This window comes from Canis lupus, chromosome 24, assembly GCF_003254725.2.
Source record: "Canis lupus dingo isolate Sandy chromosome 24, ASM325472v2, whole genome shotgun sequence".
NCBI lineage: Eukaryota > Metazoa > Chordata > Mammalia > Carnivora > Canidae > Canis > Canis lupus.
This window is the reverse complement of record NC_064266.1, coordinates 13,471,365-13,489,074: the sequence shown is the minus strand read 5'-3', so window position 1 is coordinate 13,489,074 and position 17,710 is coordinate 13,471,365. Positions and strand designations below refer to the sequence as shown.

Here is a 17,710-nt window from a genome sequence, read left to right as displayed (position 1 = left end):
TCTCTTGTAGACAGCAAATAGATGGGTCTCGCTTTTTTACCCAATCTGAAACCTGCACCTTTTGATGGTCATTAGGCCCATTCACGTTCAAAGTTACTACCGAAAGATATGAATTTAATGTCATCATAATACCTATTCAGTCCCTGTTTTGTGGATTATTTCTTTGGACATCTTCTTTCTTTTACAGAGTCCCCCTTAATATTTCTTGTAGATCTGCTTTGGTGGTCGCTTATTCTTTCAGTTTCTGACTATCTTGGAAGTTCTTTATCTCTCCTTCTATTCTGAATGACAGCCTTGCTGGATAGAGTATTCTTGGCTGCATGTTCTTCTCATTTAGAACCCTGAATATATCCTGCCAGTCCTTTCTGGCCTGCCAGGTCTCTGTGGAGAGGTCTGCTGTTAATCTAATATTTCTCCCCATATAAGTCAAGGATCTCTTGTCACTTGCTGCTTTAAGGATTTTCTCTTTATCTTAGGAATTTGCAAGTTTCACTATTAGATGTCGAGGTGTTGAACGGTTTTTATTGATTTTAGTCGGGGGGGGAAACCTCTCCTATCTCTTGGATCTGAATGCCTGTTTCCCTCCCCAAATTAGGGAAGTTCTCAGCTATGATTTGTTCAAATATGCTTTCTGGTCCTCTGTCCCTTTTGGCACCCTCTGGAACCCCAATTAAATGTAGGTTTTTCCTTCTGAGGCTGTCATTTATTTCCCTTGACCTTTCCTCATGTTTTTTTTTTTTTTTTAATTGTTTTTCTCTTTTTCCCTCAGCTTCCTTCCTTGTCATCAACTTGTCTTCTATGTCACTCACTCTTTCTTCTACCTCATTAACCCTCATCATTAGGACCTCCAGTTTGGATTACATCTCATTTAAATGATTTTTAATTTTGGCCTGGTTAGATCTAAATTCTGCAGTCATGAAGTCTCGAATCCTTTATGCTTTTTTCAGAGCCACCATTATCTATATAATTGTGCTTCTGAATTGGCTTTCTGACATCATATTGTAATCTAAATTCTGTAACTCTGTGGCAGAGAGTACTGTTTCTGATTCTTTCTTTTGTGGTAAGTTCTTCTTTCTAGTCATTTTGCTCAGTGCAAAGTGGCTAAAAAACGAGTTGTACTTGTTAGAAGTGCAAACTCCTCTCTGTAGCATTCCAGCTGTTCTCTCTTTAAATCTCAGGTTGAATTTGTATGTTTTCAGGATGATTTGAAAGTTATCTCGGTAAGTTTGTGGGGACAGGTGACTTGGGGACCCTACTCCTCTGCCATCTTGCCCCACACCCCTGATATTGTTATTTATAGTAAGAAATACATATTCAGTCTTCATCCCAATTCCTGGCACAGATTTCCTAAAAAAAAAAACCCTTGAAATTTCCTAAATGATGAGCAACCAAAGGTGTCCTCTGTTATGTTAATAAGATGACTTTTCAAAAAGCCCTAGGTAACCTAAAGATGGGGACTGACTGCCAGGAGGGTTGGACTAACTTGCCATGGCAGGTTGGACTTTACAGTCCCAACACTAACCTCCAGGGAGATAAGGTGGCCAGGAGGCTGAATCAATAGCCAATGGCTAATGATGTAATCAACCATGCCAACCTAATGAAGCTTCCATGGAAACCCAAAGGGATGTGGTTTGAGGACCTTCTGAGTTGGTGAACATGTGGAAGGAGATCCAGAGAGATTGGTGCTCAAAGAACATGGTAGTTCCACACCCTTTTCCCTATACCTTGCCCTGTGTATCTCTTCCACCTAGCTGTTCTTGAGCTACACTCTTTTATAAGAAGCCTGTAATCTAGTAAGTAAAATATTTGAGTTCTGCCAGCCACTGTAGCAGATTAATCAAACCCAATGAGGGGATCATTGGAATGGCCAATCTATATTCAGTTAGAATCACAGGTGACAAACTGGACTTGCAACTGACATCTGAAATGAAGTGAAAGTGGGGGACAGCCTTATAGGACTGAGCTCTGAACTTGTTAGGACCTGATGCTATCTCCAGATAGATAATATTATAACTGAGTGAAATTATGGGACACTCAGCTGGTGTCCTAGGGCATTGCTTTGTGGCATGCCAGGGAAAGACCTTAAACGCTAGAACTGGGTGTAGAATCATAATTATTAAAATTAGATTATTTTAAAATTAGATTATTAAAAATTATTCAAAAATGTTAGCTTTAGGTATTTGACAGTGTCTCACATTTCAGATTCTTTCTTATATAAAAATTTTAAAAAAGGAAACAGCTCTATCTAGCACCATTGGGTCTTGTCTACTACTGACCTAAGATAAATTGAACCACTAGGTAATATACAACATGTCTAAAGTTAAAGGTTTCCAACAGTGACCTAAAGGAAAACAATAATCTACTGTTTCTTAAATGTGAAATCCCTTGCTTTTCTTCCTTTCCTTGTATCCCCTTAGAAACCAAACTTGAACAGCATGCATTGCTGAATTAATATTGAGACAAATCAATGATGACACCTGGATGGTAGTTAATGAGAACTGCCAAACACCAGCTTAAGATTTCACTACCGTAAAAGCTCCATTCCCTTCTAAATTGTTGAGGTACCTGGGAAAGAATCGGCCGTTGTCCTCTAGTCTGTGATGTTTCAATGGCTCACCTGTTCCCAACAGGGAGGGAGCAGCTGTGTGTGAAGGTGCCTTTGCTCCATTGTAGCAATGTCAATCACAGAGCCCCAAGAGTGCCCTTCTCATAGTGCATTTCCTCCTTGGCTTATTAGAATTCATATGCTTGCATAATATGTTCGTAAATACCCTACATTTTATATTTGGGAAGAATAGTTGACTTTCAATACTTAGGCCGAGTCATTTTTATCAGGCACTTTTTGACATGGAGAAAAAAACAAAAAAGGTAACTCAGATCCATAATCCATTATGTGAGACTGTTGGGGTCATTGCTTGTTGGAATTAATAATTTTTCTGATTTTAGAAAGTGACATATAATGCATATACTGTGAGCATAATACTCTAGAGGGGTGCTTGGCCATCTTCATAGTCATACAAATTGATAAGCCTATAGTACCATGCATAGTTATTCACATTCAGTGAAATGCATAAGGATGATAAATAACCTTATATCAATTAATGTCTATGTGTTTGCCACAAATTGACAAAAAAAGTTCTGGATTTCAGATCTTTAGGGGTTTTAGAACTGCAAATGAGAGATTATGGAACTATATTATATAACTAACTCTTGGCAGAATTTCTCTAGCATAAAAGAAAGAGCAAAGGGGTTGAACGAAAGAGGGTGTTCTCCTCATGCTGCTGACACTGTCCAGAATATGAGTAAGGAAATGGGGTCACAGCACCGAGGGACAGATGCCCCGAGCACTGTCTTAACCCTGGATGGTCCAGGTGCAGGGAAAACAGCAGCAGAGACTGCAAGAAGCCTCCAATGGAGAACATCTAGCCAGAATCAAGACAAAAAGTAGAATAAGGAGTCCAGAGTTGAAGCAGGACAGGAAGTTAAGCAGGGTGCCCAAAGTAACCAGCCTCATTGCCATTACCTGGGAGCCACTGAGGTATGCAGGATCTTGGACCCCACTCAGCTCTCCTGAATCAGAAACAAAGTCAGGGTCCCAGGTGATTTGTGTGCACAAATCTTAAAAATTTGAGAACCACAAAAAAAAAAAAAAAATCCTTAGAATTCCTCCTCTTAAAGGACATGTCTCAAGAAAAGCTGCCTTGGAGCTAAGAGCAGAAAAAGCATTAGTCTCGCATGCTGTTTCTAAGACTAGATTCCCTGCTTACCATTCAATAAGAAAAGGGAATTTTATTTAAAATTCTGGATTTCAGGTGCCTGGGTGACTCAATCAGTTAAGCGTCTGCATTCGGTTCAGGTCATGATCTCAGGGTCCTCGGATGGAGGCTCGAATCGAGCTCAGCAGAGAGTCTGTTTCTCCCTCTCCTTCTGCCCCTTCTCCTTGCTCAGGCTCTCTCTCTCTCTCTCTCTCTCAATAAATAAATAAAATCTTTAAAATAAAATAAAATAAAATTCTGGGTTTTGATGGCGACTTAGCGCAGCAGAGCTTTCCAGCAGGCAGCACCCACTGCTGGCCTGCTCCTCCCCACAGCCATGGAAGACACCCAGCTTTCATTGGTTTTATGATTACTGTTTCCATTTAAGTCTGTACTTGAAGAAAGGGTTCCGTGACTTTTAAAAGTCTGGGCATTATCCAGACCATTAAATAGATAAATTAAAAGAGTTTATAGGATAGCTAAAGCAATTTACAAGGCAAATAAAGTTAGAATGAAAAGAAAAGATTCAAAGAGGTGATAATAGAAGTCAAAACAGAAGTTAAAGTTGGTTACAGGAGTACGTTCAGTTCATAAAAATGCATTGAGAGGCGTGAGGTGGGGCAGAATCAAACATCTGACTCTTGGTTTCAGCTCAGGTCAAGATGTCAGTGTTGTGAGATCGAGCCCCGTAATGGGCTCCTCCAAGAGTCCTCTGGGGATTCTCCCCCTCTGCACTCCCCATGCCCTTTCTCTTATCCTAAACAAATCTTTTTTAAAAACTCATTGAGCTCCTCTCTAGAAGTATTCAGTGTTGGCTTCCCAGTCCCTGGATGAAGCCTCGCTTCGTGAAGTCCACTCAGAGCTCCCCCGTCCTCTCCAGCCACCTCTTCCCTCTCCCCAGTCTGATGTATGGCTGACCTTGGCACTCCCAGCTATCAGTAGCTTCCAATCCCTTCAATTTAAGAGCTTCAGATCATTGTGTATTACTTCTGTAAACGTTTTCAAAAAGATTCACCTCTGTGCCTGTGTATGTGTGTGTGTGTGGGGGGGGGGATGTATTTATACGGTTGCAGGTCTTTAGCCCTATTACAGCCACACATAACCTGAACTTGACTTTCAGCTATGGACAAGTGACGTGTCCAACTCTCTGTTTGACATCTTCTCTATAGATAACCAGTGGATGGTATTTACATTAATTTATTCCTCCCTCATCTTTGTACATCTCTCCCAAAGAGGTTCTCCGTGGGTGGTTATAGAAAACTAAATGACCTAAAATCATCCTCCTCTCTTGATGTCTCCCAGCTGCAGATGGACTTGGAGCAAGAGTACCAAGACAAGTTCAAAAGACTGCCCCTGGAGATCTTGGAGTTTGTGCAGGAAGCCATGAAAGGGAAGATCAGTGAAGAGAGCAATCACAGTTCTGCCCCTCCCTCCCTGGCCTCAGACCCTGGAAAACTGAACCACAAGCCTCCCTCCAGTGAGGAGCTAGAGGGAGACAACCCAGGAAAAGAGTTTGATACTCCTCTGTGATTGTCCCTGCCAGGCCTTCAAAGCATGCATGGCCACTTCATCGAACTCTCTCTGACTACAAATATCACTGCCCTGGAGCATCTTCCTGAGAAGCATCCCTTCGCCTAAAATCCACACAAAATGGAGAGTTCTAGAAGGATCCATGCAAACATCCTCATGCCCAAGCTCCATGCATTATGTGAACACTACTGCAGGTCTACTTGTAGAGAGTGCATGTATGTGGGATTTTTGTTTTCTTTCCAATAGTAAATTCAAAGCAGGAAACTTCCAGACTCCATGGGACATTTAATGAAGGACAGTGTCTTTTTTTTTGAAGAAAATCAAACTCCTGTTTTTATTTGAAGCTCTGGTGTAAAGTATTTCAAAGTAATAAAAATAGTTTGAGAAATGCATAGCACTATTTAACACTATCCAACAGCCAACTTTGAGCATTTGTTTTCCTAACTGCCCCTCAACTACCATATCTTCAAGTTAACATGCATATTAAATTGTTTTATCCTTTGCTTTGCAAGTACTGGCGGCTTGCAGTTTGCTAATTTATTTATCATAGAGGCATCAGTGTATTTGTTGCTGACATGGCTTTATTAGATACCATAGTGATTCAAATAAGTTGGTTTTCTTTCTTGAAAAAAAAAAAGTCACTTGACTGTAGCCTTGCCCAGTGAAGCTATCCCAAGACTTAGCAATATGGCTAACATATTTGGTTGCTTGAGCAAATTGGCCACACACTTCCAGGCAGTGTGCTTTCCGAGTTGACTATTTGCACTCAAAGTCTGAGTATTCATTGGTTGTTGGTCTAAGATTATTAATAACTACAAAGAGTCTGTCTGGTTGAATAAAAATAGTTGAGCCGATGTATGTTGAGCAGAGATTCAATCAGAGTAAAGAGGTTCCTGTGGTTATTTTGCTGTCTCACATTTTTTGTGGTTCATTTATTTTTACTATAGAGATAAAGATTGAATATTTATCTAGAGAATACACAGACCCACATATAAATGATATATATTATCTCCATGTATATATGTACACACACAGCCATGTAAGTGCATACACACACTCCTACATGCATATAAATGTAGATGTGTGTTTTTTTAATTGGCAATGACCCAAGTCTCTTCCACAAGACTTAACACCAAATTCAGGGATAAACACCTAGAGAAGAAAATGATCAAACATCTATCTATATTATGTGGCTATTAAATGATATTGAAATTCTAAGAAACAGTTGATGGAACTATTGATGCAAGTTGAGGTAGATTTAGAGCTTAGAATATGAATTTGATATATATTTTGCAGGATCAAAAACTGGATTTTAAGTATCAGATGTTAAGCTTGTTTTAATAGAATATGCAAAACTGTATAGGACAGCAATATGGAAATTTATTAATATCTTTCATAATTTTTAAGTCTGCAGATTTCAATTTTATTCTAACGTAAAAAAATTCATTATATATTTACTATGTACATTTAATTCACTTAACTGTGTCTTTTTATTAAGTTTCTATGTTGGGTGGCACAAGAAAAACAAATTATATCATGGTAAAACTGATCAAAAATATTATTGAAAGAACCTAAGTAAGAGAGAATAATTATATAGAGGAAAATATAATTTAGAGAGTAACACAAAGAACATTAAAGTTAACGTGCTAAAGAAAGACACTCACAGCTTTATTTTACTTTGAAATAAACCTGTCTGATTGTAGCTTAGCGAAACATTTTAAAATGCAAAAACTAGTTGTGTCCTGAAAATTGTGTTTCAAGAATTTAATATTTTTATGCAAATTATTTTATTTAACTTTAAGCAATAAGTAGAGGTCACAATTAAGTTTTAATCAAAATGAAGGCTTAGTTCAAACATTAGGCAAGAGTGATTAAAAAAAACACATCTAGCAAGACACAAGGGGAAAAAAATCCCAACCTCTTTGGAGATTATTATATTTTGATCTGAAGGACATGTCTATTGATTAGACACTTAATAAAATTTATCTTCCACTGAAAGAGAAATCTTTTGTAAATCATACTACTTTTGCACTTTGAAAGAAAGGCATTAATCGTAAGGAAGCAAGAATGGGCACAATTGAAAGCTACATTATCATAAATAAAATCACAGACTGTCTAATGTTGCAGAAGAATGAACTAATAATAGCAATCATAACCAAACACAATGATAATTATTATTGAACATTGGATCACATATTAGTCCAGAGAAAGACAGAAGTGGAAAAACTCTGACTTACACAAAACTGTTTTGGTAGTTGGACTTCATTCTCTTAGTGACTCTAGTCATTTTGCAATACATTTGTATTTGGCCATTTACCGTAATCACATTTTTATATCTGTACAATGACACTTTTTGCAGTCGTGCGGTAGTGCATAACACTGTCCATCTTGCATCATTGAAACTACTACAAGGATACTATCATTTAACAATATTAATATTACTTGAAATAGAGTAAGATAAAGAAAAAGGGTCTATATGATGTGCAGTTTTGTGCCTTTCTGTATTTGCCCTGTTCTGTGTTGAATGTGTGAAATTCTGTACCGTGGTTTCTCCTATAATAGAGAGTTAGAGCTGTGTCGTAAATTAGACTGTGCCCCTCTGATACCCTTACGCTACTGCAAATAGCGTGATTTTGGCCGTGAACACCAATTTTCAAAATTCTAATGACATGCCGTGACTTTTTGGTTTTCAACATTTCATTTGAACGTTTTAACATCACCATACATTAATTAATGCTCCTGTAATAGATAAGCAGTCATTAAATAATTCTGAAAGAAAGGGCCATTGCTTGCGTTACTTTGAATGTAATGTTGCGCTTGTGCACTGTATAAATATTGTTTGTGATGGATTGGACATTGTGACTTTTGCCTTTTCAGAAGAAAAATAAAAGATAGGACAAAGTATTTGAAACTCTTAAAGTGTACATATTCTGGTTCTTCTATCTCAAATTATTTAAAATGCGTAATTCACATTTTTGTAATAATTCTATGCAATTTTGTGGCATGATGTTTCTTCCACTTGTAATTTTATGTGCTTTCATCACAAATCCAAAGGAAACAATAAAAATTTCTTAACACAACCAAGGTGTGTCATTTCTTGATGTCAGAGCCTTTTTTTTTTTTTTTGACTGGCAGGATAGTGGGAGTAGACTTCAAACTAAGGGGCAGAAGGACCCCCCTGACACAGCCCACCGGCGCCTGTACAAGAAATCTAGCTGCTGCAATGTATGTGCCAGAAGGCACAGCTGTCATTACGCTATCACTCCACCACCCCGTGCAGGAGTGACGGTATACCTGCCCATTACTTCCATTTTAGACACCCTCCCGTCCTTCCTTCACTGAAGCTAAGTAAAGCAAAACAGTCAAAGGTTTGCCAACAAATAAATAGTGGAGATAAACGGACAAGAGTACTTGATGTAAGTTTTTCTTATGAGACATAAAAAGACTTTGCAACATTGATTATTTATTTATTTATTTATTTTGGGGGGAGGGGCAGGAAGACAGAGCAGACCAGTGCCCAGCAGGGAGCTGACATGGGCCTTGATCTCACAACCCTGAGATCATGGCATTAGCTGAAATGAAAAGCCGGATGCTTAACCCACAGAGCCCCCCAAATGCCCTGTAACACTGGGTTTTTTTAAAAAGGAGTATACATGTGAGTTATGAGAATGTCCCATAGGCACCCTATATACAGTATATCCATTACCTGCTGCTATGTTACACATTAGCCCAAAACCCAATGGCTTAAAACAGTAAGAATTATATCTTATCTCTCATAGTTTTGTAGGTCAAGAGTTCAGATAAGGCAGAGAAAGATGATGTGTCTCTACTCCACAGTGTCCAGGACCTTGACTGGAAAATCAGAAGGCTGGGGGCTGGAACCCTCTGAAGATAAATTTATTCACATGTCTGGTTATTGATGATACGTCAGTTGAGAGATGAGCAGGGCAGCTGGGCTGGAACACCCACATATGTCCTTCCCACATGGCCTGGGCCTTCCCATGATATGGTGGCTGGGTTCCAAAGGTAAGCCTCATGAGAGACAGCCAGGCATGAGCCGTTTCCAAATTTTTATGACCAAGCCTCAGAGGTACATACTATCACTTATGCAGGACCCCATTCATTGATGCTGTCACAAGCCCCTTCCCAGAGACAAGAGGAAGTAACAAACATAGACCCCCATCTCACTGTGGCAGTGGATTGCAATGAAGAACATGAAGAGCGGAACAAACATACAGGCATGGCCTCCTTGGAAAATAAAATTTGCAACATACAGTACGCCCCCCCCCCCCCGACTGAAATTGTAGTTACACTCAAACCTGCTCCATCTCCTTTGTGTTCTATGTCAGTGAACAAAAGCAGTATCAATTCAGGCAAAATTTCAGCATCATCTTTGACAGCTCTCTCATCCTCCTTCCAGTGAATCACAGATTGTGTCAATTCTGACTCCGTGACAGCCTTCAGATTCATTCATTTTCTATCCTTTCTGCTGGTACCTAAATTCATGCCACCACCCCGTCCCACCTGCCAAGGTTTTCCTAAATGGTCTCCATGCCACTAGTCCCAAATCATGCAACTAAACTAGACTAGACTGCACTATACTAGTGTACTATTATACTATACTATAATATAGCTAGATTGATCATACAAAAGCGAAAATGGGATTAAAAGTCTTTATTGAATCCAACTGTCATCATGCTAAGATCTAAACTCCTTAATAAATGTTTGAGGTCTTACATGATTTGGTTCCTACTTGACTCTAACTTTATGTCTTTTTTTTTAAAGATAAATCACGAGTGGGTGAGGGGGTAGAGAGACATGGAGAGAGAGAATCCTAAGCAGGCTCCTCGCCCAGTGCAGTACCCCACACAGGACTTGATCTTACGACCCTGAGATCATGACCTGAGCTAAAACCAAGAGTCAGACATTTAACTGACTGAGCCACCCAGGTGCCCCTCTAACTTTATCTCTTAATACTCCTCTCCCATACCACATCCCAGCCTATGGGCCATCTTGCTTCCTTGACTTTAATACTATTCCCTCAACTACTTAGACTTTCTCTTTGTTTCCCTTTCCCTTGAACCCCTTCTAAAATGCACATACACTCAGATTCTCTCTTTTCCCTGGCTAACTTCTATTCATCTTTAGATTTATAGCATAAGTGTTACTTCCTCTAAAACCCTTTTTCATTCACCCAAGTTTTTGTCAGGCCTCACCATGTGTGCTCTTATAGCATCCTGTATCAATTATCTATTGCTGCATAACAAATTCCACCAAAACTTAGCATCTTAAACAATCATTTTCTATTCTTTGTGAGTCTAGGGGAAGGTGGATGTTTCTGCAGATCTGGGCTGGGCTGACATGAGCTCAGCGAGGCTCATGTGTACATCTGCAGGCAGCTGTGACTTGGCTGGTGGCTGCTGACATGAACTCTTTCACATGTCTGGGACTGTGGCTGAAACAACTGGACTGACATGGCTCCACTCTGTATGATTTTTCTACCCTCATGCAGGCTAGCGATGTCTTTTTCACATGTCAGAGGCTGGATCTGGAGAAAAAAAACGAGTGTTCAGGCCTCTTGAAGTCTAAACTCAGAACTGGCACACTATTACTTCTAGCACTCTACTGGTGAAAATAAGTCATAAGACCAAGACACTATAATATTACAGGGAAAAGGATATGGACACAGAGTAGTTTGAATGGTGTCCACTAATGAAATCAATCCACCAAACACCTTGTACTTTCTTCCACATATAGAGTATATGCCGATGTACTCTAATGTAATGGCCCTCTTACTTAGACACCTCCTTCACTGACAGGTTTGTTTTGTTTTTGTTGTTGTTGTTTTTGTTTTTGTTTTTTTTCCACTGACAGTTTTGATGCCAGGTGTCATGTCTCATTCACCATTGACTCCCTCATCAACTATAATGTAATCCCTCAATAAATATTGCATTTATGTTGAATAAATTTGTTTGATCATCTACTTATTAATGCTATTACTTGCTCATCTAGCTATTAGTTCTAAAGTAGAGAAAAATGAACCATGGATATATACATAAGTGTCATTAACTCAAAACTTGTCTTGTTTTCAGTACCTCATGGGTCTACAACTCTGTAATAGAAGTGAGACCACACAGGACCCACACTCTTCTCTTTGGACTTATGGTGCTGATCCCAAAACACAAAACAGCAAGTGAGTGATTAAAGTAGGTCAATCACTAATTATTAGGTTCTGAGGCACAGGTAGAGAAAGCAAGGCTCACCTTGCATTCCATGGGTACCAACAGCCTCTTTTCCCTATAAGAGAGAACTTGAGAGCTGTTCTTTCCCCCCCTGGAATCCACATATAGTCCAGTTGTTACTCTGAACATTCTGCATTTATATTTTAAAAGATTTTATTTATTTGTTTGAGAGAGAAAGAGAGAAAGAGAGCACAAGCACAATTAAGGGGAGCAGCAGAGGGAGAGGGAGAAGAAGCAGGCTCTCCAACCAAGCAGGGAGCCCAATGCAGGGCTTGATCCCTGGACCTCAGGAATCATGACCTGATCTGAAGGCAGACGGTTAACCAACTGAGCCACCCAGGTGCCCCCTGCATATATATTTTTAGTAACATTTTATTGAACTATAATTCACATGCCACAAAGTTCATCCTCTTAAGGTACATATGTCAGTGAATTTTAACATAATCAAAAGTTGTTCATTAATCACTACTCTATAATTCTAGAACGTTTTTGTCTCCCCAAGAATAAATGCCATATCATCAACAGTCGCTCCTCATTCCTTCCCCAGTGCTCCACCTCCTCTCCTTTGCCCCTGGAAACCGTTAATCTATTTTCTGTCTCTGTAGGTCCGTCTATTCGGGACATTTTTTATGATTAGATTTATACAAAATGTGGCCTTATTGGTCTGGCTTCTTACACTACACATAAAAATTTCAAGGTCCATCTATATTGTAGCATATATCAGTACTACATTCCTTTCAATGGTTGAATAGTATGCCCTTACATACACATTTTATTTATTCATTCATCGCTTGATAAATATTTGCGTTTTTTCCACTTTTTGATGATTATGAATAAGTGCTAAAAATACTTATGCACAAGTTTTTGCTTAGAATATATTTTCAGTTCCCTTAGGTATATACTAAGGGTAGAATTGCTGGTTCATAAGTTATCTGCCCATTCAACTTTCCATTCAAGGAACTACCAAATGGCTTTCCAAAGTGGCTGCACAATTTTATGTTCCCACAAATGTCTGCAACTTCCTATTCCTCCACATTCTTGCCAACACTTGTTGTGTTTTGTTTTTTTGTGAGTAAGAAGTAGTATGTCATTGTGGTTTAGAATTGCATTTCACTAATAATTAATGATGTTGTGTATCTTGACCCCATATATATCTTCTCTGGAGAAATGTCTATTGAAATATTTTGCCTATTTGTTAATTGGATGAATATTTATTTTTAAATCTGGGCCCTCTTTTTGATTTTTGTCCCTTCTATGCCTCTCCATCCTAAATCTCTGTCTTACAAAGTCTCTCACAATTCTAATTTTCCCCTGGGCCACTGAATATTTGGAGATTGTTTAGAAAATGGTACTGGTTATTTTCTATGTGAATCCAAAAGTCATTTACTTAGTTTTTTTTACACTAAATGTCAGATATTTGTTTATTTTCCCAGATTTATCTCTTCCTCTTAAAAACAGGGTGCAAAATAAGTATCACAATGTGGGTCGAATTCACTGGAATCCAGTGTATTTTCTATGGAAGGAAGCTTATTAGAGACAAATGAAATTTTGAATATTGCCATGGAAATATCTGTCACATAGCCTTTAAAAGTTGAAGTGAATTACAGAATATGTTATGGAACTTACACTGTCAAAAAGTTTAACATGCCAAAAAGAAATGTATCTGTGACAAAGGAAAAAAATCTTGCCAATTGAACGATGACTTCTCATCAAACATAAAAGCATATCCTGATTTCAGACAGGCTGAAAGTAAATCTTACAATCAATGAAATATCATAATATCACTTTTTTAATTTCAAAGAAATATATCTTTCATGAGAACCTAATGCTATACATTCATTTATTTAAAACCAATAGAAAAAAATATAAATAAATAAATAAAACCAATAGAAAAAAATAAAAAAGAAAATCAGTAGAAAGCCCAATCTCTAGGAAGCACTAACACTCATTCAAGACCAAAAGAGGAATTGAAAATGAGAGATAAATTTTTGCAGAAATCTCTATAAAATGTACCAAGATAAAATTTGATTCATAACATATTACTAAGTCTGCTAAAATTGTTTTTTCCCTCTCTGTATGTGATTGTTACAGATAAGGGCACTACCCACCCCCATCTCCTTCAAACCCCAGTCTGTACAGATTCTTGCCTTCTCTCCCTGTCATTTTCATTTCTGGATTCATTCTATTTTCTTTAAATTCTTTAACTTTTCCAGAGTAAATCATTCTATCCTTGAATGCTCTAGTATTGCCTAATTCACCCCCAAATGGCTCACAAGCTAAGCAGGCAAAACAGAATTATTCTTTTACTGGTAGAGGCTATAAATATTCTCTTGTCAACATTTTTCCAGTAATACATCCAGTCAACACATATTTAATAAATTCCTACTATGTTCCAAGCACTGGTTCTACTCTAGGCTAAAGCAGGTTAGAAGTCCAGGTTTCTCTGTCATAACCACACTCAGATGAATATGTCTTTAAGGCTACTCCCTCAAAATGACTCATATTGCATGTCTCTACCCCAACACAGTTAAGAGGAAAGGTCTATATCCCCTGCTACTGTTATACATATACATGCATGCACACACACACCTAGCCTGGACAGAGGGACTTCAGCATCAAAAGGCACATAACACCTTTGCATCTTCTAAGCGTAGTCTCCCTGAGTGATTCCCCCTTATCTGCAGCAAGGAGCAACCCCAACTTGTTGAACCTACGACATGGCCCATATGCCACTGAGGGAAAGTTTGTGAGTCCATGTAGTTGATTTGGGAGACAACCTTTGCTGAAACCTCTATTAAAAATGGCAAAGTAGTTTTTGATTCATGGTGTAATATAAAGTGTCTTCAAAATACCTTTCCCATTTTTTCTTTCCCTGTAAATATGATTGTCACAGATAAAATATCTGTCCCCCAAATATCTTTCAATTCCCACTTGATTTATCCTCTTTTCTTTCTTTCTTTATTCTATTTTTTTTTAAGTGAGACAAGGATATGAGGAAAGCCAAGGAAAGTTATTTTTTTATTTTTTATTTTTTTTAAGGAAAGTTATTTTTGATAAGCCGGTTATCACTTGTAAGCAACTGGGATCACTCCCCACAGGTACAGCTCAGAATTGACCCACCAGGCATGAACAGTCTGAGATATTTACCCACAGATGCCCATGCCTCATTGGTTGAGGGTCTCTTGGAGGCCACTAGCTGTCTGGCACTTCCAGTCTGTCCTATCTATTGGCCAAACATGCTTCTGTGTCCAGAAAGCATCCTTAGACAGAAAAGACAACTTCTTAGGTGGATAGAGAATGGTCTCAGGTGATCTGGGGCAAGTGAGGAACTACATCCTAACACCCAATACATCAAGATAGGCCCGATTCCATCTGTAAGTAACATACACAGAAGAGAATGGTAAACTGATTCCTATAAAACTACCTATGAAGTCAGAATTAGAACATTTTTAAATGGTAAAATTCAAAAATGCCCCATCTCATTTCTCATACCTATAAGTAGACATAATCTCAGCTTGGTCCACCCTCAGAGGAATGGACCCAAGGAAGAGGCTTGTGTTAGCCCTACAATGGGGCTTGAGGGCATTAGGGTCAGGAATTCTGAAATGCCAAACTGGACCAAAAAGAGGTTGTGGCCTCCAGTTTGGCAGGTGCCCTAGGCTCAGCAAATCTCTTCTATGGTCGTTGGGGGTGGTGGGGGGGAGGTGCACAGTCAGAAAAAGACCAGTGTGAGGCCCTCTAAATCACAGAGCCCAAGGCAAGGACTCTTCTTGGCTGGATCTAGGGCAATACTGCTTTCAAACATAAGCAACTAGATAATTACTTAAATATAAGATAATGCAGTCTTTTTCCCCAATAGTCTCCCCAATGGCGCTTCTCTTTATTTAAAAGGCTAAGCCTTTCTGTGTTCTACAAATCAGGGAAGGAGGTAGCAAGGTAGAAAGCTAGAAGTCTGTCATTATGTTCTCTTAGGCTTTGTCATTCAAAAGTCTATACACTCAGCAGAATGGAAAGGATTCAGCTATGGACAAAACATTTGGGAGAAATCATGAGATGAAGTAGCTTTTCCTTGAGCTGGGAAAGATAAAGAGATATAGGGTATATATTAAGAGCATAGATGTCAGAGGCACCCTAAGGGAGAAATTTTGCCTCCAATGAAAGAACCAAAAACTAACAAGATCTTGGAGTGAGCACAGTCAATCTTATCAAATTGCACTTTGAAAGATGTAAGAAATTCCTATATCCTAGAGTAGCATGAAAACAACAAAAGAATTCCAGGACTCCCAAGGATGGAACAGATGAAACAGAACCATTGGATATAAATGGACCAGAAGCACAAGAACAAAGCAAGACAACCAATGACTCAGAGGATGCCTGCATAGAAAGATGAACTGAAGATCAAGGTGGGTCCTCCTTCTGGCATATCTTGGCACTATACAAGCCTTCTGGAACATTGCTGCAACTGAAAACAATTGACTAAGATTTTTTAGAAGATGGGTACTCAGAAAAATGAACTAAGTTGAGTTATATAAAAATAATGCACACCCTACCAAAGGTGTAGAAGATAATGAAGATAATTCTTACATCCAAAAGGCCTAAGCTAATCTAAAATGTCCTTTAAGATCAGACAGAGGACTATACTACTTTCATGATATGCATGATTGATATGCATATCAATGATTCTTCATGATTCTTATGAAGCAGTTGTCCAACTGGCTGACCATGGTGAAGAAATTGTTCCCTTAGAAATTCCCATGTTCACCATCCATTCTGATGTTGTTGCTTGATACTTTGGTGCAAATGTCTCCTATAATCTCCAAATTTGCTCTTCTCTGTTTCTAAGACCAAGCATACTTGAATTTTCACTTGAATATGTTTGATGTCACACTCTGTTTTTTTCTATCCCAATAGTCTATGGTGGTCTATGGTTCAACATATTAGATTATTCTACCTTATCATATGCTGGGATTCTAATTGTGGAGCTATAAAGCTGTCTTCTATGCTGTTTATCTTACTTACCACTTGCCTGAGCCCCATATAATTCAAAGGGAGTTTGAAAAAAACACATGGATAAAATTAGGTGTTCCAGCTCTCCATGTCCTCCTGAATCCCTTCCGGTCTTTCTAAGATCCTTCCTGTCCCATTCAGCACATTGATCTTATTATAATAGCCTCGGAGAAAACTATTCAACTAACTTTCTAGTTTACATTTTTTCTGGCCTATCTTCCAATTCATTGATTCTCTCTTCAGCCCGGTCTAAGCTGCTGTTAAATCTATCTTTTGAGTTGCTTGTTTGTTATTCCAGCTATTGCATTTTTCATACCTACATGTTTTATGTGGCACTCTTATAAAACTGTTAAGGATATCTTTTTACAGGACCTATTCTCTGAAGATTATTTCTACTTGTTTTTTTTATCCTTTATATATGTAAAGGGTAAAAAGCATTTATTTATGTAAATGCTTTGTATCTGTCAGATTGACAGTTTCGTGTCTTCTAGTTCTTCTCTGTTGGTACTTCATTTTCTTGTGTACTTAATTAATTTTTACTGTATAATGCTTATTTTCCTTGAGAAAATTATTTACAGGAATTCTTAGAAATTGGCTTTTGTTTCTGCATGGTTTCTAGGAGAATATCCAACCTAGATGCATTTAGTGTTATTTTTAATGTTTTGAACCACTAATGTATGTGATAGTATATTCAAAGATGAAAATTCTTATGCTAATTTTAAGATATAACTTCTTTGGGACATTGTTCTTCTAACCGAAACTCAAACTTTTTAAAGAACTTATAATAAATGCAGTATTAGGATTAGTTCTGGTTTTCCTTTATTCTAAAATCAAAACCCTTGGGGCATCAACCTATGGGTGAAGGATCTCATGTCAAAGTCTCAAATCTGAGTAAACAGATTTTCATTTTTATCTGTCTTACTCAGTAAAGCTATCAAAATTGAAGTTCAAAAAAAATTGAAATTCAAATTTGCCTGAATAAGTAAATATTCTCAGAAGAAAATTGGCTTGAGCACTGTGCTTACTTCACTGGATTCCAGCTTTCCCTTAGATTTTGGCCATTAATTACCTTCTATCTTGTCATCTCTTCGTTATATTTAAGAAAAGATTTAGGTTTCTATTGCATCTACCATTTTAGTTGTTTTCTGCAGGATAGTTACTCAATTTCTATTGGGT

At 38.2% G+C, this 17,710-nt stretch overlaps 1 protein-coding gene across 2 annotated transcripts in view; it reads left to right on the top strand.

Moving 5' to 3' along the window:
- The window catches only part of PLCB1 (phospholipase C beta 1), a 670,476-nt gene extending 662,111 nt beyond the window's left edge, over window positions 1–8,365 (top strand). Inside the window, exon 32 of one of the 2 annotated variants that reach the window (XM_025469336.3) lies at window positions 5,058–8,365. In XM_025469336.3, the coding sequence (XP_025325121.1) occupies window positions 5,058–5,285 (228 nt within the window). In that variant the 3' untranslated portion in view covers window positions 5,286–8,365. The remainder of the gene's footprint in view (window positions 1–5,057) is intronic. The other variant, XM_025469337.3, reaches the window with a different exon arrangement.
- Window positions 8,366–17,710: the final 9,345 nt, after the last annotated feature.